This window comes from Sesamum indicum, linkage group LG9 (genome assembly GCF_026168435.1).
Source record: "Sesamum indicum cultivar Baizhima isolate 11 linkage group LG9, ASM2616843v1, whole genome shotgun sequence".
Lineage (NCBI taxonomy): Eukaryota > Viridiplantae > Streptophyta > Magnoliopsida > Lamiales > Pedaliaceae > Sesamum > Sesamum indicum.
This window is the reverse complement of record NC_142665.1, coordinates 4,391,240-4,418,848: the sequence shown is the minus strand read 5'-3', so window position 1 is coordinate 4,418,848 and position 27,609 is coordinate 4,391,240. Positions and strand designations below refer to the sequence as shown.

The following is a 27,609-nucleotide window of genomic DNA, read 5'->3' as shown; positions in this document are numbered from 1 at the left end:
GTGAAAATTAATATATAGATTAGGATGTACGTTTAATCTTACTAAAACATTGACAAAAATTCAAAGTTATGATTATAAAATAATATTACTTATAGTATACTTGATTGGAAACGATTTATGATCTAAAATGATAAAATAAATTAATATTGATTTGCATCTCATTAATTATGCGCATGATAATTTATATATTTAGAAAATATATAATTATTTAGTTTTATTTTTACTTATTATATATATATATATATATATAAATAAAACTATTTTAGAAAATAAAGAAACTCAGGATAACAAAACTCAATACAAGAGTTGGAGCAAAGGAGCAAAAGCGTCGACAATGGAGGTGGCGCTACACCCACTGAGACTGAAGCAGCTGCTCCACCTAGCCGCTGCTTCCAAACCCCACTTTCTCTTTGGAAATATTCGACCCCTTTTCATCGTTCGCTGCTCCTCTTCTTCTTCTTCTTCCGCCGCCGGAACAGCGGTCGTCGCGGGCGGTCGCAACCGCAGGCCCCCCTCGTCCGCAACTTCCACGTCCGATAGAGAGGCCGTTCGCGCCATCCGTATAAAAAAGGTACAGTCTTTGATGTGTTCTGAGTAATAATGTAGGCAATTCAATGAGTTGTTGCTGCTTGCTTGAATGTTATGAAAATTGGGCTGATGAATTTGTAACTAGGAGATATGCGGTCTCATTTTGATTCGGATTCTACCTCTATTTTTTCGTTGATTTTGTTGTAGGCATACTGTTGAATAGTATCCTGAACTAGTGAAGTATGGCTTGTTCAAGAACTTAAAGAAAGGGCACATTTTCCCCCTAATTAAGATGAATATGATACATGTAATAGTGATATGATCTGTAGGAGTTATTTTTCATCTTCTTTGTGTTAGGTATTGAAGTTTTTCTATCTGATCAAGCATCCTCCACGCTAACCAAATTTATGCTTGCAGAAAGTCCGTCATAAGTTTCTTTAACTGGTGAGCGTTGGATATTTTTTAATTCAAGTTCTATAGTGTAGTTTCTCGCTGATAACATGGGGGAACCTGGTGCCTATTCTTGGAGGTAGTTACCTCATTCACACATTAAGTACGGAGGAATGTGGGGCTCTGCGATTGTCATGAACTGTTAAAAGCTATATAGTGAATTTGAACTTGATATGAATTGTCATTTGCAAACAATTGGAGAAAATGAAGAAAATCTGGACATTTCTATGAAAGCATTGGTTGGCGCTGACCATAGTCCTTTTGAATCAGATTAACTGGTCTTTCTTGCTTATAGGTCCAAGAGCTAAGGAGCAAGGGCTTAGATCCATATGCTTATAAGTGGGAACGTACTCATACAGCAGATCAGCTTCAAGAAATTTATAGGAATTTAGGCAATGGTGAAGAGTTGACCACTGAGAGTGACCGTGTGTCTATCGCTGGAAGGATTGTGGCTCGCAGAGCTTTTGGGAAGCTCGCGTTTTTGACTTTGAGGGATGACTCAGGGACAATCCAGGTTTGCTCTATGTTTATAATTAAAATGTGTGATTGACTTAATTGTACTCTTCCCTCTTTGCCTGCTTTATCTGTTTGCTTATAGGAGTACTTGGTGCCATAAATTTTAAACCTATACTGCATTGTATCAAAGAAAGTGAGCAAGGCATCAAGATAGCTACTCCAAGATTCTAGCTTTAGGTGAAATTCTATCAGTTCATTGGTTGAACTACGCAAGCTTTTCACATTTAAACGCAAAAATTATTTCTAGCAGAGAGTGAGGTTACAGAGATACGGTAAGTGTTAAGAGTTTTAGATATCTGTATAGCAACACAAATTGGTTAATCAGTGGATCAAAACGACACAAACCATTAGCTAAGTTTTTTGTTTGGGTTGATATGACACGTTAGGTCATTTTGAACCCTCAACGAGCCATCCGTTGTTCAATAGTTCAACTTGTAACTGATAATCTAAACAAAATGGTATATATCTTTATGCAATCAAGTATTAAGATGGCTAGTTCTTTTGCATCATTTTTAAGTTTAGTATATTAACAAAGAGATACAATAAAATTTACCAAACAATAGTAACAAGTGAAATATGTGTACTGACAAAAGCTAAAAATTTCTGTTGATCTGCTGATGGACAACAATGCAATTATCAGATGGTGCTCATAAAACTATACAGGAAGATCTATTGCAAATACAACTACAATTCACCATATAAGAAATTAAAATGGTATCACAAGTTGGTGTTATGAAAATATCCAGAGAAAAATAGGTATATAATTCATTTCAGTTGCTGTTTGTTTATGTTTGTCTTCTGTAAGATTATTTATTTATATTTGTTTATTATTTAAGTTGCTTTCACATAAAGTTATTGGGTGGTGGTTGAAGTTCTTGATTGCCACATAGTGAGGATATTTCTTTTCGGTTTCAGCTTTACTGTGAGAAGGAAAAGCTACTAAGTGATCAATTTGAACATTTGAAGACACTGGTTGATATAGGTGATATACTGGGGGCAAGTGGCTCAATTAAGCGCACAGAAAAAGGTATGTTCTTTTTCAGTCTTTGTCCTACTTCGAATTGTTCTTGGAAAAAATATCATGATGCACAAACATGACCAGATTTACTTTTCCCCATCAGCTTGATTTATTTCACTATCTGATTAAGTTCAAGTTGGGTCTGTGCACCGTCATGTCATTGAACAAAAGATTTTGTTGTCTTCAGTTTCTTGATATTCAGTCACTTCTCTTAAACAATTTGAGTTGGAATTACATTGTGTTCAAACTCATGATAGTTTATTGTATACTAAGGAGTGACCTCTGTTTCTGAATTAGCTTAGTTCATAGTTACTTATACCTGGCTGTTTATGGTGGAGTCAGCACGATTAGATTTTTAGGCTTTTAGGAATTTTGTCTTACATGGAAGCCTCTTCGCTGTTGGATAGAATTGAACTCTGTTCAATGCTTTCTACATATGTTTGTGTGTTTAAATTGATGCCAAGAACCTCTATTTTTATTCGGTGCTAATTTCTTTATTGTTAAGCTCTAGTCCTTCAATAGCTGGACTATTGGTAGAACAAACTCAGATCAAAATCATTGCAAAAGTAATTTCATTTTCTGGTCCATCCTTTGATAGTTGTTTCCCTGCTTTTTGTTGTAGGGGAATTATCTGTTTGTGTGACTTCATTCTCAATCCTTACAAAATCTTTGCTTCCTTTGCCTGATAAATATCATGGCCTGACAGACATAGATAAGCGCTATCGGCAAAGGTAATACTCTCACTTGCTCTCTCACATCCATGCAAATACATGGACAGTTTGTGCATGCATTAACCACAATGTTTAGTGACAATCCATGCCAATTTGATTTTCTCCTTACAAGAATTACCTCGCCATATGCATTTCCACAAAAATGGTTACTTTATATGTTTCTTTGTCTATATTGTTGACAAAGCAATGGAACACTATCATAATATTTTTCCTCTTGATAAGGCAGCTCTGTCAATTTATTCTGTTATATATGAATACTTAATTCAGATTTATACATCCCAAGAATATTAGTTTCTAACACAAGCTGCCTGTATCTTGATCTAGTGATAATATATCTGGTATAGTTCCTTTTCTTATGCACGTTCTCGTTTTTTCTTTTTGTGTGATAGGTATGTAGATATGATTGCAAACCCTGAGGTGGCCGACACATTTAGGAAAAGAGCCAAGGTTATTTTTTTTTATACTCAACTATCTTTCTCTCGCATATTGTGCTAGTTGCACAAGGTGAGGTTCTAAATTTTGCATGTTTTCAGTAGATTATATCAGAAATAAGGAAGACAGTAGAATCTGCCGGTTTTGTTGAAGTTGAAACTCCAGTTCTTCAGGTAATTAATAATTGATTTCTGGTAATGGTTAAATAGTATTTGGAATTTTTTTCTTATATGCAGATGGAAAAAGTGTATCATGCCAATGAATTGTTTTAAACATCTATTTACTTAAAAGTTAATATTTACTTTAGGTTTAGTTCTTGACTGATTTTCTCTAATAGGGAGCAGCTGGTGGGGCTGAAGCTAGGCCATTTATTACATACCACAACTCTCTTGGGCAAGATCTTTATCTGCGCATTGCAACTGAGCTCCACTTGAAGAGAATGCTGGTGAGATTCTGTTTTCCATATCAATTTTATGTATAAGTTAAGCTCTGTAGTTATGTATGGATAATTTGTTCCTTGCAGCTTTCTTCTGGAGAATATTTATACTCGTCTCTTGATTCTTTCACATTTGCTGGATTTTATACCAGAAAATTTGACTCGATAGTTACTTAAACATTAACAGAAATTTTCCAACAGACTACGATGAGTTAATTGCTTTAGTGTTCATGACAAATGGTAATGTTCACTCTTGCTGGTTTTCTCATAACATATTTGTCTCTTTCCATATTTGTTTTTTCTGATATAGTTATTGGAAAAACTGTATCCCTGCTGTAAAAACTTCAAGGATTTTGATTGAGTTTCTGCCTGCCTATTCGACCATGCCTCGTATTCGCTCATTGCTTGTGTGTTTTATCGTGGTAAGATCGTCATGTGTATATTCTGTCACCATAATCTTTCTTTGCCAATTGGCAGGTTGGTGGATTTGAAAAAGTATACGAGATAGGCAGGATATTCAGGAATGAAGGTCTTTCAACTCGTCATAATCCTGAATTCACCACCATTGAGGTAAAAAAAGGTTCCTATATTGTATTTTCTGGTGGAAATGACTAGCAAATCTGGATGAATGAGTTCACATGCCTGCCTTTAACACTGAATATTATGATTTAGCTGTACTAAACTTCCAATTGATTGAAATGATCAGTAATTGATTAAAGTTTTTGTATCATTATTAGATGTATGAAGCATACTCAGACTACGAAAGCATGATGAATATGACAGAAGAGATTATAACACGTTGTGCTCTTACAGTTAATGGGAAACTTACCCTTGATTATCAGGTAACTTCGTATCTCCTTCTTCTGTTGTTTTCATTTGTCTACATATCATAATGATATTTGTTCTGTTAAATCCTTTTATCTCCCCCCCGCCCCAACTTTTCAGTCAGAAACAAAGACTTGAACCTACTTTAGATGGTTTGAGGTGTTTTCTTTTCCTGATTTCTTAAAGAAGTCTCATTTTTGTTTTCCTTATACACGACTGATTCTTCATACTTTCTTGCAGGGTGTAGAGATATCCTTAGAAAGACCATGGAGGAGGGAGACAATGCACAATCTTGTGAAAGAAGCAACAGGGATTGATTTCACCAAGTTTGGTGACGATCTTACTGCTGCCAAAGAAGTTGTTTTGCAAACCCTAGATATTGGTCGTGATAACCAAAACAAAAGTTCAATTGAAGCATGCCCATCTGTTGGTCATTTGCTCAATGAGGTCAATCAGCACAACTTACTTCACAAGCTGAATTCTAATTCCTGCAGTACTTATGTGAAAATATTCTGTTTGTGTTCTATGGCAGGAAGTTTTGTGAATGTTAGATTGTGAAAAGTTTCTGGTAGTGTTTGTGTTTGAGTTTCATAATACCGTGTATTGAAATTTTGAATATTGATTCTGTTGTATTGTCCAGGTATTTGAATTAGCAGTAGAATCACAGTTATTGCAACCCACTTTTGTCTTGGACTACCCACTTGAAGTATCTCCACTAGCCAAGCCGCATAGAAGGTGCTGACATTTTCATAAGGTTTATTTTGTGCCACTTGAAATGGAAAATACTAGTTTGTATTTAATTGTTGTCGTTGTTGGAGTCTATTGGTTAAATAATAAATCTGGCTACCTTTTCCTAGTTTCTATGTTCCTTTTAATGTGGTAGATACTAGATAAGAAAAATCTTTGCTATTAGGGGGACAATAATTAGGCTCGTGTTGTAGTTCTTGTCAACAATTTTATCCATTTTATCTGCACGAAAGCAAGCAAATATTTTGGAGTATCTTACGTTTTCATATGATGTCCAGACATGCAGGCTTGACTGAGAGATTTGAGCTCTTCGTATGTGGTCGCGAGATGGCAAATGCTTTCTCTGAATTAACCGATCCTTTGGACCAGGTAAGCATGCAGCTTGCTATATGTTTTTGAAGGTGGTAACTAGCTGACTGTTCTTCCATCATTTCTTTCTCAATTTTTTTCCATTTTGGCTAAGGGCCTTTTCAGATATCCTATGTCAGGAAAGGGCTGTCTATGGTTTAATTGTAATGTCTCCTTGCCTGAAAATGATGACATTATAATTTATCCAGTACAGAAGATATAAAACCTTCTAGATGTGAATCTGTAGAAATAATAACAGATTCTCTAAAGCACAGGCCACACGGCTGGCATTTGTGTGCATATAACTAAGTCTATAGGTTCTGAATTTGATATGGCTGCAGAGACAACGTCTGGAAGAGCAAGTGAGGCAGCATAAAAAGAAGAACGCAGCTTTGGTTTCAGAAGCATCTGATACAGACAACAAAGACAAGGACGCGGATGATGGTGCATATGAGGTGACTCTTGATGAAGACTTTTTAACGGCTCTGGAGTACGGGATGCCTCCTGCTTCTGGACTGGTATAGCTTCTTTAATAAATTAACTTAGCTAGGCTATTCTTATAATCCACAGAGACCTTTCATATCAAAATCTGAATGGTTAAGCTGAAAAATCAAATGAACCCTTTTTGGGTTATATATTGCCAGCTTTAATGCTTCTATAGTAAATTTTTCATTCCTATTTCTTATACCCAGAAAGGCGGAACAAGAAAAAGCAATAAACTTATTTATGAGAGAGTTTTACCATGACTATGCAATACTTTCCTAGTAACTATCTTGCCTTATGTAGGATTGTGTCTATAATACAAAACATGGGTGCCTTTCAGTGCAATTTCTCTAGATCCGATGTTTTTTCTTGAAATATGCCTAAATTTCCCTACTTGTTATTCAAGTTCTAAGCTGAGCTCAGCACAAAATGGAGTTGGAATTTAGATGTACAGAATGCTCTTACGTACTCTGGAGTACTCTTTGATACATCAAAAATTAACCGAACCTGATGAAAATTTTTTGTCAGGGGCTTGGCATCGACAGGCTTGTAATGCTGTTAACAAACTCGGCCAGTATACGTGACGTTATTGCATTCCCTGTCCTCAAGACTCAGCAATAGCAGTAGGATTTTCAGAGTACACGGCTTTTTGTTGCATTGATGCAGAACTCTCACCATTGCCGTAATTTTCCTAGACAGAGTATTTACTATTCCTTGAGCGGTTTGGCCTGCCTATTATGCTCGTTGCTTCACAGTCGATGCGCCTGAGAAAATCTTGATTTAGGCAGAAAATGTTGACCTGATTCTTTTTAATGTGTATTTATGATGAAGGGCGGACCTGCATATACACTATTTTAGGAACCTAGTGAATTCCCTTACTGATATGGATGACCATCTTTTATTGAGAATAACTACTCTGGTTGAATTGGCTTTGCTGTACTGATTTTAGGTACGGGCGAAAGAAAAATTCTTATTTGAACCAGGTTTGTATTGTGCTGGACAAGTTGGTTATTTGGATTCAAGGCCTGGGGTGTAAATTCTGGTTTTACTATTTGTTTGGTATAATTGCACTAACGCCCCTCAATTATGATTAAATTATGAAAGTTACCATTGACTTTTGTATTATTAAAAAATATCAATTATTTTTTATTACACTGGAAGCCCTTTGACATGTATTTGTCTAAATATCGCTGAGGCAATTTAGGAAGAATGTAGAGTTGCAAATTTTATTGTTGCTGATTCAAAATATCAATCAATTGACTTGTTATGGACAAAAATTGCATCCAGATGGGGGGGGGGGGGGGGGCGTCAATGTAATTGCAAAACATTATGAGGGTGTTATTTGTAATGTTATGTTAAAAATACCAACTATGACTTGGGCTTCTTTTCCATTTATTGATTGGAGCTGTTAGTGTAAATATGCCAAATTTAAGGGCTGTTTTTGTAATTTAATAGTATTTGAGAAACTGATGTAAAAATTTCAAGTTGGTTGAGCCTCTTGATAGCTTGAGTTCATTTTTAAGACGGTCCAAAGAGTAATAGTCTTTTGATTTAAGGTACAAAAGCGCAATTCTGGCGTTCTACACCATCAAATAGACCTAATGTCATTTGAAACTTTATATTTAGTACTTTTCAGGTTTATTTTTATTTTAATAATAAATTTTCTGTTAGTTAAAATCTACTGATATTAGCAAAAAAGAAAAAAAATTCATATTTACCATCAATTGACTTATTAATTATGACGCGTTGCAGGTTAAACAAATCTTTTTATAACCAAATTATTCTTATAAAATGTACGTACTTCCTCACATGCATTAACGTGAAAACATCGATGTATGAGGGGTAATTTAACTAAAAAGTAACTTGTTCATCTGTAATAAGTCAATAATAAGTTAATCGAGAATAAAAATGGATCATTTATTTGTTTTGAAAATCAATAAATTTGGAGAATTTTAACTAATATAAAGATTTATTTATTAGACTAAAATAATAAGGATTTCAAAAAGTTATATTTAAAAATAATTTAAAATTCATCAATATTAAACAAAATATATAATTTAAAAAAGTAGAGTAGAAGAATTTAAAATATTTTGGGTTGAAATGCAACCTTAATCTTTTGGAATACTTATCACAAGTAATTTGTAGTACAGCTCCAAGTCTCAAACTATTATTTCTCTCAACTTCTACGTATAAATATATATATATATATATATATATACGTATTGTGTGTCTGTAAGCATATGCATGCAAATTTGATTCAACTCTTTGGCTTCTTCTTCAACTCTACAGTAGTTAACTACATTTCTCCTCTTGCTTTTGCTTCTCTCAAATTCTCACCACCTATCATCAACAAACTCTCTCTCTCTCTCTCTCTCTCATGCAGAGACACACACAAACCCACACACATATGTATACGTTTGCATGGAATGGAAGTTGTCGTGAGTGGAAGAAGTGCAAAAAATGCGCAGGCGTTAAAGCACAATGTTGCTCACCTGACTCATCATTAATAAAAGCAGCTGGTGCCCGCTTATCTGCATCACCTTACATGTGTAACAAAGCATCGGAGCTTCTCTCTCTCTCTCTCTTTCCCTCTCTCTCTTCATCTCAATTTATAATCCATTTATACCACATTCAGGGTTTTGTTGGTGGAAGAGAACCTTACCAAAAAAAAAAAAAGGAGTGGAGAAAACAAGAAAAATGGCGCAGAAGAGAAAGATGGAGATTACTGTTGTTGATGAGAACGAAAGGGCTTTGTTCTCAATGTTTCAGAACACTGCTAACAGTCTCTCTCAGTTCTACACCCAGTCTGTCAATCAGCAGAAGCTGGCTTTTGAGGCTGGCCAGAACTACGCTCTTGTAAGAACCCTAGTGCTCAATTTTCCCTTCCTTTTTTCCTCTCAATTTCAAGATTGGATGTTGTTGCGATAAGGGATCAATTAATTAGTTGGTTATTCTTTAATTAATTACATTTTCTTTGTTGCTTGATGGGCTGTCGTAATTTGAATCAACTTATGTACAGTTTGGTTAATCTATTCTTATATATGCTTTTGATTGATTTATGTTTTCTTATTTGTTGCTTCAGGGGCTGTCTGATTTTGATTGAATTGGGATGCAGTTAGGGTTTATCATGTGCTTGTTGATGGATGCTTTTGTTGCATGGTGCTTTATATGATATGTGATACCATACATTTAATTACTAGTTTACCATCTCAGAGTAATTCTTTTCTTTCTTGAATTTGTAAGGAAATGCATGTTAATTTGGTGGAAATTAATTAGACTAATCTGAGAATGATTTTCCTCTCCAATTTCTTGTTGAATTTGGAGTTGGGAAATGTATGAAAATTACGTTTAGTTTAATGAAAATCTTGCATTGTCTTATAGGGGTTGGATTGCAGGTTTTGTTTCTACCCTGTCATGCACTGCATCTAACCCTTGGTCAACTTCAGTAACTTTCTTAACATTTTCTTGATTTCATAAGTAAAAGGTGTTGCTTCTGTAAATTTGATTGCATATATCGAGCTAGTGATTTTCAGTATTATTAATACTGATGGAGCAACGAAATTTCATCTTGTTAAGGTGCATTTGATGTAGCTATTTATTGAGGGACGGGCTTCCATTTTACATGTAGATGGATAAAACGTGATGTTCATCATGTTGACAGACAACACGTGTCCTGTTCCGATTATGAGACTTTTAATTGTTAGAAATATCTGCTCCAAGTTATCTGGAAAAGATGTCGTAAGAATCAATGCATGGATTCCTAGGTGATTGTGAACCATTGGTTTTTGGCGCTTTTATTTTGTCGGCATAGTAAGAAAAGATTTTCAAGCTGCAATAAAGTCTTTTGTCGTGAGTATAACACTTGTCGAGATTATATGAACTAATCTTTCACTAAACACACGAGTTGCTGTTTCTGAAAAGTCTTCGATATCACTAAGAAAGTGACAATAAACTCAGTGTGACTCTTACATTTCTGACTTCATCATGTCGCTAACACTGATCAGTCGCATTATAATCTATATAAATATCTCTGTTGTGTTGACTTATTTATGAATGTCATGTTTGCCTTGATCAGCATAGTGTGCTTAAAAACGTGCAGTCTTGGAGAAGTAACGTGGCTTTTAGTCGTTCTTATTTCAGTGTTTATTAGTGAAATCGTGGTTCAGACAATTTCATTTGTAATTATGCTGAAACAGATTTCTGAATTGTACTTTTGAAAAATCTTGCTGTCTGCATTGAAAACTCATTGCTGTTTTTGCTTTGCTGTAATAACTTACAATATGATTTGGTATTTTTCAGCTGAAGTTTCATGAATGGATAGTGACAAAGCTGCAAGAAGGGAAAATGGTTACTGTGCCTGAGATTTTTGCCTATTTGCAGGTTCTTCCATTTGATCTGAATAAATGCATTCAGACATAGATATAGTTGACCCTTCAAGCCTTCTTTCCTTTGGTTTAGCTACTCAACTTTCCTTTCTGTCTGTAACTGAACCAATGAACATAGTATTAGAAATTATATTTGTCCACTTTTATGCTGACTTCCCTTGAGGTGTTGTTAGTAGAATCAATCCTGACTTATTGTCTCTAACTTTGCAAAAGCCTTGTCTTGCCCCTATTTCACAGGGTAAGCTGAACGGTTGGATGCCCGGTGCTGGGCTGCCAGAACAAGGAGGCAATGAATCAGACGAGAGAGGTGGAACCCAAGGCCTGTCTGCATCTTCGTCTGCTCTAATCAATCAGGGCCAGGACAGTTATCCTGATATGCAAATGGAGATTGCTTCTGACAGGACAATCGACTAAACTTCTTGTAGAACTGTGACATTGTGTCTCTGATGTTTCAGTTATGTCATGTATTGGAGTAGTTATCTGGTACTTGTCTGTCATCCTTAAATGTATTTGAGTACTGATCGTTGGTTTGAAAGGAATCCAATATTTTTAAATATTAAGGTATAGCATTCATATAAAGACATAAATTATCTACTCACAACTCATTTAGCTAGTAGAACATTGTGGTTGTCCCACAATGTGCAGTTTCTTTGGATTCTTGCAATTGATGCAGAACCATTGACATCTTTCGCATGTTTCAGGTTGCAATTGAACTGTCAAGTCCCTGCAATTTACGGGTGTCTTGGATTGACAATGTCAGTCCAAACCTACAAATAACGCTGATTTTATACACGTAGTTCGTAAATATTAATATATTTTCAAGTTTCTATATGAAAGGCAGAAGGAACTTAAAGTTTCCTAGTAAATTAAACATAAGAGTTAAAATATCTCTTCTGATGATGCTGAATATAATAGCTCTCGTAATGTCTGAATTTGGACAAGAAACTTACTGCCATGATCACCATATTGGGCTCATGCATATACCTGCTAATATTGAGTGTAGGTCTAAGGAAAGACAAGGGGGCCAAGAGGAAAGGAGCCTTGCCCCCCCAATATTAATTACATTTGCCCCATGCTTCTGATGTCCCCTGCTATGAGTGAAAAAGGGCTCAAAGATTGTCAAACTCTATGATAACTCTTTTCTTTTCTCAATAAAAAGAAATAAATAGAAACTTTTATATGGAATTTTCCTAAAGCACCAGCTTTATTGGCTTTCATAATCATGTGGCTCCAACCACATTTGATGTTCCTCATTTCCACCAGCCCCACCATTTCTCCACTCCCTTGTAGGCATGTGGCACGCTTCGATAAGTGATGCCATTGCAACCCATGGCCAAGATTCACGGATAGTAACGTTTAACAGCATTCGAGATTAGTCAGATTAACACTGTTCATGACATGGAGTCGGTTATGAACTTTATACCGATCATTGGGGTCGATCCGTCTCAAATTTCACGAATATATTGTCAAGATTCACGGTAAGAAATTAATTCTACTAAGGGTCTATTAGTCTTTTTCGCCCAACATTTTGCGCTTTTGCCCTACAAGGAGCAAATGAAAATTTTTACTTTCCATGTACTTTATGGCCTGATATAAAAAAAGAGTAATACCTTCACTCATTCCAAAAGACATCAATTGTTTGCTTTGGCATCAAAGCATCTTAGGTTCTTGTAAGAAGTTGATTCAGGGTGATTTAGAATAAGCACCAATGTGATGAGACAAATTAATGAAGCATTTATACCTAATTATCTAGTAGAAAATCAAAGCATATCTTCACCTTGCCGTATAACAACAACCATCATCTTATTATTTAGTCCAAGAAAGATTTTCTTTTACATCAATGGAATGTGAAAATACCAAACAATTGAATCATGGCACGTCAGCACAATGTCAATCCTATTGCTCACACGATCTGATACTTACTGAGTAGTGTCTTTACACCGGATTTATACAAGAAAAACTCTACTATTGACGATTATAAATTATAATTATATTGCTTATAACCCAAAAAAAAAAAAAAAAAGAAAAAAATCCTGACATTGCACGAAAATCCAGAAAAAAGGATCTTTAAACATTGGATGTTTTTTTCTCTCTTGCTGCTATAGACAAGAATATTATACTTTGGTTGTCCAAGAAAGGAACTCTTAATTTTTCAAAAAGATGGTAAGAGTATGATTGTACGAGAGTTTATGTTAGTTACAGTTAAATACTAGAAGGGGTAATAGTAATATTCCAGCTAAGCATATTCACCTTCCTTTTGTTCTTTCCAATCTCCACTCTCAATATTCTCAGAACTCTCTTCTGCTTTTCACTGTTTCAGTTTGTTCTGGTAATAATGGAATCATGTAGGTGAATGAATGCTGTGTCCCTGATGAAGGGCAGGATAGTCATTTCACCTGACATGTGAAACCATCTTGAAATAATACTTGCAGCATTCTTGGTGTTTTCTCTTTCATTAAATCAATTCTAGAATCACAAGTGTTCTGGAAATTTTACATTCTTCACTGGTCAGGTTCTCACATGCATCATTGGTTGTTGGATTGAGGAAACAATATTTGTCTGATTCATTGCAAGCTACATAGGCAAGAACTAAGCTGAAGTTCAGAATTCACTATGGACTGTGCATAGGTAGTGAGAAAATGAGTTACTGATGAAGGAAACAGTTTTCATGAGAGTTTTGTTCTGCAAGATCCAGTGTCCATTCATGTGCTTCTGCAAGCCCTCTGCCGTGCATCTTTACGCATCAGGGCCATTGAAATTGGAGAACGCTCCACACGTTTTTCCTTCAACGGTGTCTGATGATGTTTCTGATGAGTCTTCATCGTCATCGTCGTCGTCATCATCATCATCTGGTCTGAAAGAGGAGGATGTGGATGTGAAGCATGAGGCTGAGGTTGTGCTCAAGAGCTGTCTCAGGAAGCTCCCGTCTCGGCCTGACAGAGATGTCGAGAAGAAAAGGGTGCGATGGAGGGATAGCTTAGGGAAACAACTTGTTGAAATCAAGGAGTTTGAATCCAGGTGCCTGCTCTTGTCTCTTTCTGTATCTATGAGAAAATTGTGCTAAAATTAAGGATGACTGGACTCAAACAATCATATTGCAAGAGTTGCTGTACTTTATCTTATGTTGATGTTTTTCTTAAATTGTATATCGATCACTGGCATCACAACTGTAAGTCACTCGTCTTGTGTATGATTAGTCTGGATTTCTTGCTAGAATCTTTGATTAGCTGCCGTTTTAGGGAATAAGTTTATTTCATAATGTAAGAGAAAATTCCTCACCAGATGAGGTCCTTGAACCGTTAGGTGTGTTGGAGAAAATTTGTGTCTGTCCTAAGAAAATCCTTCTTTGGGTTGTTCGATAGACCTGAAGTACAATGAATGTAGAAACATTGTCCAAACCACAAATTTTATGTCTTCTTGTGCTTGATTTCAGTGTTGTTTTTGCAATTGTTTCACGATCTGTCTTGCAATTATCAAACAACAGAGGCAACATTTGTGAATCTAACGTTGGATTCTTGCCTTAGTGAAACAGGGGATACCGATAATGAAGAGGAAAGCAGCCGTTGTCTCTGTGTAATCCTCTGATGCTGCTCAACCAGTTCCAAACTCATGATCCGGCAATCACCACAAACCTGACGAGATTATATAGCTTCTGTCTGGACAACCTCATTACTCAAAAGAGAATGTGGTCGAACGAAGACCATATTTGGCTACATCAACTACCGGCCCTCCCTCCCTTGTGATCGAGTCCAAGAATTTGAACTAAGACTTGAACTGACTGCTATTCGGATGGAGTGATCAAGATGTAATTTCTGTGACATGTGTAACCATCCTTGATTCATTGTAGCGAAAATGATATGAAATGTAAACATCTTTAGTGCTATTGCGTTTCAAGCCTTTGTTCTGGCCTACTTGCCTGTCTGCTAGCCTTATCTTTTAGTACATTTTTGTACTTATGTTTGCCTTTGAGTACAACTGATAACAACTTGAAATAACATGACAAAACATAGTACGTTAACCTGTCGTGCTCTTCTCAGTATCCTGCAACCAAAGATCGCATTAAGATGCTCAAGTTAAATCAAATCATCTCAGTAATTGAGAAGGATTATTAGCAGTAATTGTCATATCTATATTGATCTTACTGGTGGATACTATGTTGGCTCGCCCCACTGCCGTCTTGTGTTGGAATCTCGTCTGTAGGTGAAGTTTATACTCTTCCTTGTGTAAGTGAACTCTAGATTTTATTTCTCGTGGAATTCAAACAAATAATTGAAAAATTGATTGGTTTTGAATCAAAACCTCTCCTGGAGTGCCTCAAACTCCTCCAATTTCCTGATGTTGTCAAGGTCAGGTTCAAACTATCCATCTTTTCTGATGAGGACGGCACACAGAGACTAATTACCAACAATCCAACACAACATTTTGAGTTGAACAACACGTAAGAGTATTCCATTAGACAAATTCAACTGATTATTCACACGTTGCAAGTGACGATGAGCACAAATCAGACGTGAATTAAGTTCTCCAGCTGCATCGGCGTCAATTAAGTTCTCTTCCCTTAGCAAATACTCTTCGTATTATATCTCTCCACTATGCCGCCTCCACGTCTGAGTTTGATACCTGAGCCTCAGTTTCTGAAGCTACCACTACGCCGCCTCCACATCTGAGTTTGATACCTGAGCCTCAGTTTCTGAAGCTACCATATTACCGAAAACAGTTCTTTTCTTCGCCAAATGGGCATCGTAGAACGTGAGTACTGTGGTTTTATTGAGCTTCAGCAGTGCTGGGCTTTGCATGGTGGGTCGGGATAGTCTAGTTGGCAAAGGTAAGAAAGAACATAGGGATGTGTCAGCTGCTGGAAGCCATGGTAATGGTGAAAATTGAGCTCTCTTTTAGTGCGTGAACTGCGTGTTTTTTTTCTTGAATCAAGAGTGATGCAAAGAAAGGGAAGAGACATTGCTCATAAGACGGCCCTTGGACTGCCACATCATCACCGGCTTTTGTTCAAGAATCGAGCAAATGCAATGCAAGAATGTATTTATAAAACTAAAAGCAGCAGAGACGGATATATTTCCAGCAATGCTGCACTAAACAAACTTGTACACTCAAATTAGATCACAACAATTAGAATCACAAGTGGCGGTGAAAGAAAAATGTTTCTCCAAGGTATGAAAATACGAAATTGAGGACAACCAATAACAAGATTTTTAATACACCACAGAATCAAACTTTTTTCATTCAATTATTTAGCATGTCGCTGCAGTTACACGTTTGAAGAATTTGTAGGTTCAAACAAGCCGTATCCAGCCAAGCTCCTCTATCTTGCTGGATAATAATCTACTCTCTTTCCCTCTCACCTACATTTTGAATCAACTAATTCACAAAATTCAAGTGTCTATTTTGTTGAGATCAGGGACAAACCCGGGACTCATCAGCTCCCTTAGTAACCGTACCCTGACAAAAACGGCAAAAGTTTAAGCTGACTGACTGCAACTATCTGAGAAACAATGGAACTTTAAGCAAGTATGTTCAAAGATCAGAGCATATACCTGAATTGTCCATTGGGGTTCCTGCCACAACTGGTTCGGGCTCCTTAATCTCGACAACCACGCAGTCTGACATCAAAAATGTCTTTGCCACAGAAGCTGCATGTTCCAAGCAACATCTCACCACCTAAATCAAGAAACAAGCAAATGAAACTAAGTACAGAAAATTTGACTTTCATAACACACTATACAGGCAAAACGGGAAGGCAACCAAACAAAAGGTTGAAGGACTGTAGCTTGACAGAGGATGAAAGGAAGAAATTTCATGAGATATGGACCAAAGTTGAGCCCCTAATTAGTAGATCCTCAACAACCATTCAATAACCTATGAACCACATGAACTGCTCTGATGTTCCTTCTTCAGTCACCGTTATATGTAAACGAGCAACAATAGCACCGGCCTCGGTACACATTTCACTGTTTAAAATGTCTCACAGTAGTTTCATGTCATAGATACCATCTCAAACTCCTTTACTTGCTAAGACATGTGATTCGATTACCGAGCAACGACATATCTTACCTTAGTTGGATCTATTATTCCAGCAGCCATGAGATCTTCATACTGTCCAGTGGCAGCATTGTAACCATATTTTGGATTGTCACTTGACAGCACCTGAACAGGGAACCAGAATTAGAAGTCAAGTTGGTTGTCAAATGTAATCACATGAAATCATGGGAACAACTTCTCCCTGAATGACCATCACATATCAGTATATAAACGTATAAATGGAAAGCAGAACTCTGATTGTGATCCATTAATATGCACGAGAATCAAATATCCACACACCTTTTCACTAACGACACTTCCGTTGACACCAGCATTCTTGGCTATCAACTTCAATGGATAACTCAAAGCTCTCTTGACAATGTCTGCTCCAACCTGCATCCAGATTACCCACTAAGTCATAATTAACCTGAGAAATCACAGTTTGAACAAATAAAGACTGTAAAATATATGTGCATCATCCTTAGAATATTTCAACATCACCACAGCGTAATAGTTCACATTAGTCTTTACCTTCTCCTCGTCATTTTCAAGGGTTTCTTTGATAGCATCAACCTTTGATGCAAGCCTCAATAAAGTACATCCACCTCCAACAACAATTCCTTCCTCAACAGCTGCCTGCAACATAAATAGAATTTCAGATTACAAAAGCCTCATCCCTCCACCAGCAACTGAAATAACTACTAACAGTTTGAACCACAAAGCTCACCTTAGTGGCATTGAGTGCATCTTCTACTCTAAGCTTCTTTTCCTTCAGCTCTGTCTCAGTTTGTGCTCCAACCTTCAAATTTCACAAGTGTGATCATTCCTTATTTAATATCTCCAACAAAAACAAAAACCAAAACTCACACTCTCACAGCAGATAGAAAACAATCTTCACATAAAAGTACCTGGATCACTGCAACACCTCCTGATAGTTTTGCAATTCTTTCATTCAGTTTTTCCTTTTCATAGTCTTGCTCTGCCGCCTGCTCCAAAAATGATGCATCACTCAGTCAATAGGAGAAGTAGTGAACATACATACATATAGACAGGATAGAGACAAAAGGGCACACCTCAATAAGGTTTCTTATCTGAGCAACACGTTTGTTGACAGCTTCCTGAGTGCTTCCATCACCGACTATCGTTGTGCTGTCCTTAGTCAACACCACCTTGGCAGCATGCCCCAAAACTCCCTTGTCAGCCTTGTCCAAAGTTAGCCCGATTTCCTCCCTGATCACAGTTCCTGCATGCAAGGTAAAAATTTCCTTAGTAACAGGATAGCATGAAAGCAAGAATAAAAGAAACTGAAGGAAGCCAAGCAGGGTAAAGACAGGAAAATATCAGTTAGTTAACATCAGGCAAGTGTTCAGTGATCAAACACTGCTAACTGAGAAATTACCTCCAGTCAAAATGGCAATGTCATCAAGATACTGACTCTTCCTTTCACCAAATCCAGGAGCTTTGAGAGCAGCAACTTTCAGTGCTCCCCTTAGCTTGTTCACAACAAGAGTTCCTAGAGCTTCTTGCTCGATATCTTCAGCGATTATCAGAACAGGATAACCACCTCTTACAGCATCTTCCAAAATGTTGATCAGGTCTCTTGCATTGGTAATTTTCTTGTCAACCAGCAACAACTACACAAGCCAATACATTTATTAGGAAGGAATGTATGTTGCAGATTCAAAGTCGTTCCTTGGAAGAATAAATAAATGCCTACCTTGCAGTTCTCATATTCCACAGACATTTTCTCACTATCAGTCACAAAATATGGAGAAATATAGCCACGATCAAACTGCATTCCTTCAACAACATAAAGGAAGTTTTCTGCACTTTTGCCCTCTTCAAGAGTCACAACACCTTTCCTACCAACTTTGCTCAAAGCCTCAGCTATCATATTTCCAACCTCATAGTTATTCCCTGCACTTACTGCAGCAACATCTGCTAGTTCACTGTCCTCCACCTGTAATTCCGACATGGTTAGTAAATCATTATGCTTAATATTTCCAAACAATTTACAATAAGAAAGTGTTTTGCTTGTTGAAACTAGGATTTCTACAGATACCTCTTTTGAGATTGACTTCAGCTCAGATACTAAAGCTTTGGTGGTCTTTTCAATTCCTCTAGTGATAAGAACAGGATTTGCTCCAGCTGCTACCACCTGAAAACATGGTAAATATATAGAAAAATTAAAACGTCTAAATTTTGACATAATGGATAACAACACAGAGACACACATACCTTAACACCTTCAGCAATAAGACCTTGTGCAAGAACAACCGATGTTGTTGTTCCATCACCAGCCAAGTCATTAGTCTTTGCAGCTGCTTGTCTCACCAATTTAGCACCGATGTTCTCAACTGGATCCTCCAGCTCAACCTATATTAAATCATTAACATTGTTCTTATATCTAGTGAAATCAGTTGGTAGGAAAAAAACAGAGAATATCTACATTAGAATTATCTATAGAAACTAGAAAACTAGACTGCAAAGTGTATATCACCAAGAAGACTTAAAGTTAAAAATTGCAGAACATGGAGCAGCAACAAGCATCTCTGTCATAGTTCCGGTAGAGAGAAAACTTTTTCAGAAATGGTTAGAAACCTACGCTGATTAAGGCAAATAACTAATGCCAACTCTCATACTCATTGCCTATTGCTCCCACAACCGCATTTTTTCAAGGTCCCAACAAAACACATGCATTGATGATTGAAAGTCTATGTGATTTGGTATACCTCTTTGGCCACAGTTACTCCGTCATTAACAATTTTTGGGGAACCATACTTGCTCTCAAGAACCACATTTCTTCCCTTGGGTCCAAGGGTAACACCAACTATGTCTGCAAGCTTGTTAACTCCACTCTGTCAATACAAGAATCACCCATTAACTATCATGCAGTAAGAAGAGATCTTCAACAAAATGGAAGCCAAAAGTTTCAATCACTCACCTGAAGTCTCTTTATAGCTGAGCCATCCTTGTTGAAATAAAGATCCTTTGCAGCTGCTGTTATTTGAGAAGAACGTGTTTTCCGGAGAACAACATTCTTTCTCCTCCCAAGTGAACTAGAAGATATAGAAGCAAGAGATGACAACTTGCTCGATGAAGCCGCAATTTTATCATCCATCACCCTGCTGCCAGGGGCAGCCAATGAACCAACTGATGACATGCCAGCAAAAGTCGATGCCATTTACTCCTTAAACCTGATATCAGCAACAAATTTTCAAATTAAAGACATCAAATTTTGACCAATCCAAATTAACATACAGTAAACAAACCACATTCTCTGGTCCATATGCTTTTCAGTACATTCTTAAATGCCCCAAATACTGTTCCCCAGTTAAAAACAAACCTCTCTTGCCAAAATTCGTTTACTTGCAGTACTAGGGGACATAGATTCTCGAACAAAGCATTTAGTTTCAAATGCAGCACCAACTTTTCAAGACAGAAGTGAAATACAAAGGAAACACTCACTTTTCAGCTCCCTCTAAACGTTCCATATCGATTGAAACAAACTGTTGTCATTCAAAAACATTACTTCTAGAAATATCAAGATTCTGAAAAGGAGTAGATACTCAGTTTTCAAAATTGGTAATTTCACCAGTCCGAGCAGAACCATCTTGAACAAAATGAAAGCACATGCCCCGAATGCATAAAATACTACAATCTACAAAATTTTTCAATTTTCTAACAGTTTCCAGCAAGAAATAATTTTTAAAGCCGCCTCCTATTCCCGGAGAAATAATTCATCGTCAATAAAAGCAGTAGTGAAACAAAATCACCGATAAAACATCACAACCCAGATACAAATTCGTAACTATACATCTACGCAGCATAAAAGACCACTACTTCAAATCCACAGCAACAGAAAAACAATTAAACAGACCCCATCCACCAGCATTCACGTAGAAACAACACGTAATTGAAAACAGGAAAAAGGAAACCGGAAAATCCATCAAGGCGCTCACCGGAAGATGTATTGAGAGTGAAGAAGAAAAGGGTCTTCGCTGCTGAGCTGAAGATGGGGTAGTTGGCGGAGGAGAAGAGGGTTTATCTAGAAAGCAGAGTGGTGGTAGAAGTGGATAGAGTGAGTAGGTTTTTAGTAGGGGAGAGGCAGTGTGTGGAAAATCAAGGGGTGGTTTTCGTTCTTGAAGCTTCCACTTAATCTCAGCCATTGGATTGCTGTTTATGTCTCTGTTTTGTCGCGTATTAGAACACTCTAGAACATGTTCCACAATTTTGTCAATGAAACTAAATTTAATTCTTCCCATCGACCAAACCTTAGGGTAAAAACAAATAATAATAATGAGGGTATAAAATTACGAGGAGTCTCGAAAATTAGGAGTAATCATAAATATTTTATTATTATTTAAAAAATTATAAATATTTTTTAATTTATAATAAAATTATATAATTTTTAGATCCTTATTGTAAATTGTAAAAGGATCGAACAAGATTGATAAAAAAATTTAGAAAATTATAATATATATACTCCACTTAGTCTATTAAAAATAAGTAAAATTATAATAATAATCCACAATAAAATTTTGATCCGTTCATCAGATAGAATTTTGAGTTCTTTAATTTCATCTGTGTGATGATTTTGATTTAATGTAACATATAACTATATTAAAGTAAGTAAGTATTTTAACTTTTTTACACATATTTTGTAAGTGTGCTCAAGTGCTAGTTATTATAAAAAAACATATAAAGATAAAGTTACAAGCATCTTACATTCTCATGAGGCTAACTTGCCACTGTTAAAGTGTAGCATTTACAAGACATCCCAACTGGGTGAGTTGTGAAGATGTTCATTTAGAGCTCTCACTACAAACAATTAAAGTGGAGGACATATCACTTGAAACATCGTAAGGAGCCTGCAGAGGTTCCAAGGAATCAACAATGTCTCTCATTAGAGGCCTTGCTTTTGGATTTCGGTTCAGACAATGAAACGCAAGCATGGCTGCTTTTTGGACACCCTTCATGGGGTACTCTCCTCCTAGTCTTGGATCCACAATGTTAGCCAACTTCTTCTTTTCCTTCAGCAATGGGATAGCCCAGTCTGTAAGATTCTGCTCTCGGGCTGGTCTTGATTTGTCCAATGATTTTCTCCCCGTCAGAAGCTCGAGGAGAACGACTCCAAAGCTGTACACGTCGCTCCTGGGAGTTAGGTGGCCTACGCAATCAAGACAAATGTTTCTCAATCTTCTATTACAAAACAGTGTTGTAGCTTGTATTTACCGTGATGAAACTAACATGGAAAGCCAAATACCTGTCATTATGTATTCTGGTGCCGCATAGCCGTATGTTCCCATTATACGGGTGGAAACATGTGATTTGTCTCCTTCTGGACCATCTTTAGCTAGGCCAAAATCTGAGAGTTTTGCATTATATTCCTGTTTAGATCTAGTTTGTGTTAGATGAAGTAGTATGAACTGATTGGTTATTACAGAGCTTATGTAAGTTGGTTTCTAGAAAAGGTTATCACTAACTAACCTGGTCCAGTAGAATGTTAGATGTCTTAAAATCACGGTAGATGACAGGTTTCTTTGCCTCATGAAGGAAGGCAAGTCCCTTTGCTGCACCAAATGCTATCTTCATTCTAGTAGACCAAGGAAGAGGCAGCAGCACTTCTGCAACAAGTATAAGCAAGGAAAACGAACTAAAAAACATGTACAAGATTAGGGGACAGCAAGAAGCTTGTAGTCTTGAGGCTGCAATTTGATGAAATAAAAGGAAAAGTCACTCGAGTAAACTGAATGCAGCGGAAAAATATTTTATCAAACTGAGTGGTTCTTGTACACTTGCAAGTTATATCGTCTGCCTCTTCCTATGTTTCGTCCTTATTAAATTGTCATAAATTTGTATTATAAGCCTGTCAGATATTCTTAATTTTCAGATCAGATGTTGGAACTCTATGGCAAAGGTTAATTTCTCATGTTGTAATGAAAGGAAACAAGAGGAATGATACAACTAAGTTTTGCTGCTTGCAATGCTGTTCAAATAGAAAGAAGGAATCGTTCCGTAGTTGAATGAATGGCAGAAATCAAAGATTCTTGAATCAGGACAACCATTTTCCCCAACAGGGGCACATTCAAGAAAGGAAGAGAACCTATTTGTTGCAAAAACATAGGCACCTGTCTGAGGAAATTTGTCCAATGATGACAGCAATTATTCTAATCGAGCAACGACCATGACCAGTGTTAGAAATTACTATATGAGGGCAGACCATAGTAGGATTGGCCAGGAAACTGACGGCATACTCCTTTATGGCCAGTTATTTGGAGCAATGTATAGTGCAAACTCGATGATTTAGAATTATCAACTAGCATGGAACTAGCTCTATGTGAGAATAAACATTGAAAAAGGTGAGAAATATCTACTTACTTGAAAATAGATTGTTTTCAACACTACCCCGAGACATGTACTCGTATATCAGAACTCGGTGCTCATCTTCACAGCAGTATCCAATCAACTTCACAAGATTTGGATGAGAAAGCTGCCCCAAAAAGATTACCTCGGCCTGAAATACCACAGATAGTCAGCTCAAAGGATCAAGAATTCAGCTGAAAATTTGATCAACTCACCAGCCATTCCCTATGACCTTGATGACTGTTGTCTCCATCATGAACCTTAACTGCAACAGGGATCGGCTCAATTCCTTTTAAATCTTCAGAAATGTACCCTTTATAGACATTTCCGAATCCTCCTCCCCCTAACATGTAGTCTTGTCTGAAATTTCCGGTCATAGTCTTTAGCTCGTGAAATGAAAAAACAGTTAGTGGATTGGCTGCCATACAACGACGCAGGTCCTCAACTTCTTCGGGATTTGATGGTAGTTTCCTGATATCCTTCCTCATTTTTTCTGACGGACTTTGATCCTTTGGAGATTCTAACATGAGATGAAATCATAAACAAGGTATCAGATGTGAAACATTACATGTAGCAAAATTCAAGTTTCGGAAAAAGGTAAAAGAAAGGAAACACAGCTTTTTGGACAAAAGGATAAAGAAAAAGTAGAACAAAGGAAAAGGAGATGGATGCTGAACTAGGACAAGATTTGACACAAAAACTACCTAAGACAATTAGAAAAGAATGGAACCTCAGAGCAGGACAAAACATAAAGGTTGTAAGAGTGATTCCCTATGCAGCAAAACACCTAGTCAAAACAAGAACACAGAACACAAATCCGGTAGGCAAAACATCCCCAAAAAGAAAGGAAAAAGGAAGATAGACAAGAATATTACAAGTCACACAAACAGAGGAGAGAAGCAGTCCCAAGAGAAAAGTATGATCTTGAACATGATATTTCGAATATTCATCAAGTTTTTCGGCAGCAGCAAAAGTAACTTGAACAGTGCATCATAAAACAAGAAAAAAGGGCTAGCCTTTGACAGTATCTCATCTCATTTGAACTCTCAGTGCTAATATGAACAGAATACCAATCAAGATCACATAGTATCCAAGAAAAATAACTGGAGAGAAGAGCATCAGTGCAGCAGCAAGAATGAAAAACTGAGGAAGAAAACACACCTGACTTTACATTGGAAGAAACTCTGTGTCCTGAAGGTTCCCACCCACACCAGCAATTCCCCATTATCCACTAAACAAACAAGAAAACAACCACATACACAAAAAGAGAGAGAGAGAGAGAGAGCCCACTTTGTCAATAGCTCAAACAAGAACAGCCCACCAAACCATTCATCCCAAAATCTAAAAACACACAAGCACCCAGCAAGAACAGCAGTAGAAAGCAAGGAAATGAAGAAAAGGGTGATGAAGATGATGGTTGTGGGTGGAGCGTTTGTTCAAATGATGGTTGTTTAGGCAGGAGAGCAGTAGATGTACTAGTATTATTCTTGATTACTATGTTGTCTATGATTCCTCCTCTTTTTTTTCCAATTGTTGAGTTGGTGGGGTTAGTGCGCATTTTAATACCCACCAATCCTTTTCTATCATTCTCTTCTCCTCCCTTTTGCGTGCGCATGGATCCATCATCCATCCCCTTTTTTTGTTTTTCTGCATTCTCACGCCAAACTTTGGAATTATTTTTTGTTTATTTCAAGATAGGGGGTGCAAAAATACTTTTATCTTTGGATATAATAAATTACATATTTTGTAACTTACTATAAACATATTTCGATATTAGTTAAGATAATAACCACCTTACCTACTTGAATAAATAAAGAATTACTTGTACAAGATGATTAATATGAAATATATTTACGTTAAGGATTGTAATACTAATTTGATTCTACAGATATCTATATATGGATCATCGTCCTACACTAACGATGAAGTTCTTTAAAGTAGGGAAGAATTTCAGGTACAAAATTGAGATTATTCATTCTAACAGTATAATAATATTTGTAATCGTTATTACAGTTTTACAAACTTACAATTCTTAACACCATAATATTTTATAATATCTGACATCTTATTATCTAAATACTCTAAAAAATATTTAAAAAATCATTCAAATTCTTTAAAATTTTAAAACATATTATAAAATATAAAATTCCATAAAATATTTTAAATAAACTTAACCAAACACCCATTTATTAAGGGGACTCAAGAAGGATGGAGGTCACAAAACTAAGAGAAGTAATGGAATAGATGTCATGCATGTCTGATTCTTGCACAATGTATTTATAGGTTTTCCTAAATTTTAAGGGTACTTTTCCTAGTAGGCAACTTTTACCTATAACAATATTATTATTATTATTATTGTAGAAGGGGACAGTGATGTCGGTGTCACAGTCGAGATGCAGTAGTATTCCAACTTATTTCATTTCAAGATTGATCCACCCCATATGCCTAAGATATCTTCACCATAGGTGCAAACCTTACCTCTATTTATTATCCCAACTTTACCCATTTTCTTGAGCAAAATATATTTTTAGAATTATCTTCATTTCTCATACATCATAAAAATGTCACAACGATGCACCGTCGCGAAGTTAAATTTTAATACACGTCATTCCTAATCAGATTTGAACCTGTTATATAGTAAGTATAATATACGAATCATGTGATTGATGTACAGTTCAAGAAAAATAATCAATATATCGTATTTATTTTATGATTAATTTGATTTGAGAATTACTGATTTAAATAAGAAAAAAAAAACCTGAGTTCCTGACGAGGAATTTGGATATATGTACTTAACAAAACATAAACTTCTAGTGTATATCTGAGACTAAATTCATAAAAGATAATATACTATTTTTTATATAATAAAGAAAAATTATGGTAGAGTGACAAACGAACTATTAACACATAAAACTGGGATAAAGAATTAGTGCAGTCTCAATTGTGGGAGTGATGTTTGCTAGACGTTAGTTTATGCCGAAGAGGGTTTCCGCGTTGAGTTTTTAGGTTTGAGTTAATAGTACGACATCTCCTGGGCAATAATTAGTTCAGAATACTCCACGTGTCAAGTAATTCAAGATTGAGATTTTGAGTTGTCGGGGTCGGGTCGGATTGACCAGTCCTGAATATATATATATTAAAATAGAAACGCGGACCCATATCGTGTTTGGATGTTTTTCAGGTTGAAGAGCGTAATTTGATAATCTCATAGTTTTATCGATATAAAAAACGCTCGTCTCCGCGTCGAGCTGGCTGTGGGCTGTATCAATCTCAAAGTCATGGAGTTATCCCAGAAAAGATGGACACAAACTAGGATGTTGAAGTGAAAGCTGAGCTCAGTTAATCAGTTTCATGTCGTGTACATAAATTCCTTTATGATGACCATATTTGGACAAACTTAAATGGAAAAGACTATGTAACAACATTTACATATATAGTACATCCGATTTTGTTCAAAAGTCTCCTTCTTAGGACTACAACCCCTCCCATCTTTCCTGCAACGTGGTCAACTCTTTGCTGTCTTTGGTTCTTGTGATTAATTTAGTCCGAGAGAAAGAAACGATATCGATCTTTGCTGCTTCCAGACAAAGATACAGTTCTTGAGAGACACAACATATTACCCTTGGTACATATGTTGATGGATAATTAGGACAGAGCAGTTTCATGCATTTCATGTCCAAGCTTTTGTTATTCAACTGCAAACATATTAAACACCTGAACAAACACATAAGCATTAATGTCGTTCGTGCAACATATATACGAGTCTACATGCTACATTCAACACTGAGACATACACAAACCATGAGTGAAACACAAACCTTAAGGTTGCAGTAAGAATTATTGCTCCTATAAACTGTCTGATTTCATAGACATCAATGACAGCGATGACAAGTAACCCGGCCCTCAAACAGCATGTTCTCAATGTTTACTTGCAACCTTACTAATGTGGAAATTCTTTCATCTTGGAGAACGTTGAATACTAGCGTGGCGTAAAAGACTGCAAGAATGCGACTCTTCATCATAATTCTGCATCTATGCAACAAACGTGCTAGATTTACGCAACTTGTTGGACAGATTCTAGCCCAAGTAGGCAATGATTTCTTTCAGTAGACGAAATTATGTCCAGCGTTTAAGTAAGGATCGTCCCAGTATAATGTTGTGAGTATAGTATAAATAACATATAGGGTTCTTGGCCTATACCTCAGTATGCCTTGTCGTTGGATTGTTAATATTCTACCTATTGCACAAAAGTATATTAGCTGCGTGGAAACGGGAAAGTCCAGTAGATGCAAACAGAGCAGTGCAGTAGAC

General features: G+C 36.5%; 5 protein-coding genes across 6 annotated transcripts; 3 read left to right on the top strand and 2 right to left on the bottom strand.

Annotated features, from left to right (window-relative positions):
• Positions 1–266: 266 nt before the first annotated feature.
• On the top strand, positions 267–7,562 carry OVA5 (Lysyl-tRNA synthetase, class II). Its single transcript, XM_020696864.2, has 14 exons — positions 267–571; positions 1,274–1,492; positions 2,410–2,521; positions 3,135–3,243; positions 3,633–3,690; positions 3,780–3,848; positions 4,013–4,120; positions 4,589–4,681; positions 4,849–4,953; positions 5,177–5,383; positions 5,577–5,671; positions 5,962–6,052; positions 6,373–6,549; positions 7,043–7,562. The coding sequence occupies exons 1-14, from the start codon at positions 335–337 to the stop codon at positions 7,133–7,135; spliced, it is 1,773 nt and encodes a 590-aa protein (XP_020552523.1). The 5' UTR covers positions 267–334; the 3' UTR covers positions 7,136–7,562.
• Positions 7,563–9,063: 1,501 nt separating this feature from the next.
• LOC105170585 (uncharacterized) lies at positions 9,064–11,455 on the top strand. The gene is made up of 3 exons (XM_011091409.3): positions 9,064–9,370; positions 10,814–10,894; positions 11,137–11,455. The coding sequence occupies exons 1-3, from the start codon at positions 9,212–9,214 to the stop codon at positions 11,311–11,313; spliced, it is 417 nt and encodes a 138-aa protein (XP_011089711.1). The 5' UTR covers positions 9,064–9,211; the 3' UTR covers positions 11,314–11,455.
• Positions 11,456–13,132: 1,677 nt separating this feature from the next.
• Positions 13,133–14,810, top strand: LOC105170584 (nuclear polyadenylated RNA-binding protein). Of its 2 annotated transcripts, none has more exons than XM_020696671.2 (2): positions 13,133–13,917; positions 14,432–14,810. In XM_020696671.2, exons 1-2 carry the CDS (start codon positions 13,550–13,552, stop codon positions 14,442–14,444), a joined length of 381 nt encoding a protein of 126 aa, XP_020552330.1. In that variant the 5' UTR covers positions 13,133–13,549; the 3' UTR covers positions 14,445–14,810. The 2 variants fall into 2 exon arrangements, with proteins under 2 accessions (XP_020552330.1, XP_011089710.1); XM_011091408.3 differs by having other exon boundaries at positions 13,156–13,917; positions 14,424–14,810.
• A 1,293-nt stretch (positions 14,811–16,103) lies between these two features.
• Positions 16,104–21,052, bottom strand: CPN60BETA2 (TCP-1/cpn60 chaperonin family protein). Its single transcript, XM_011091407.3, has 15 exons — positions 20,895–21,052; positions 19,877–20,129; positions 19,665–19,790; positions 19,171–19,308; positions 18,995–19,090; positions 18,650–18,892; positions 18,332–18,566; positions 18,006–18,175; positions 17,841–17,918; positions 17,660–17,731; positions 17,464–17,568; positions 17,233–17,325; positions 16,966–17,058; positions 16,449–16,572; positions 16,104–16,353 (listed from the first exon to the last, which is right to left on the bottom strand). The coding sequence occupies exons 2-15, from the start codon at positions 20,114–20,116 to the stop codon at positions 16,340–16,342; spliced, it is 1,827 nt and encodes a 608-aa protein (XP_011089709.1). The 5' UTR covers positions 20,117–20,129; positions 20,895–21,052; the 3' UTR covers positions 16,104–16,339.
• Positions 21,053–21,591: 539 nt separating this feature from the next.
• On the bottom strand, positions 21,592–24,848 carry LOC105170582 (putative serine/threonine-protein kinase PBL16). Its single transcript, XM_011091406.3, has 6 exons — positions 24,460–24,848; positions 23,514–23,818; positions 23,314–23,449; positions 22,423–22,559; positions 22,199–22,322; positions 21,592–22,102 (listed from the first exon to the last, which is right to left on the bottom strand). Exons 1-6 carry the CDS (start codon positions 24,521–24,523, stop codon positions 21,738–21,740), a joined length of 1,131 nt encoding a protein of 376 aa, XP_011089708.1. The 5' UTR covers positions 24,524–24,848; the 3' UTR covers positions 21,592–21,737.
• Between the last annotated feature and the right edge of the window lie 2,761 nt (positions 24,849–27,609).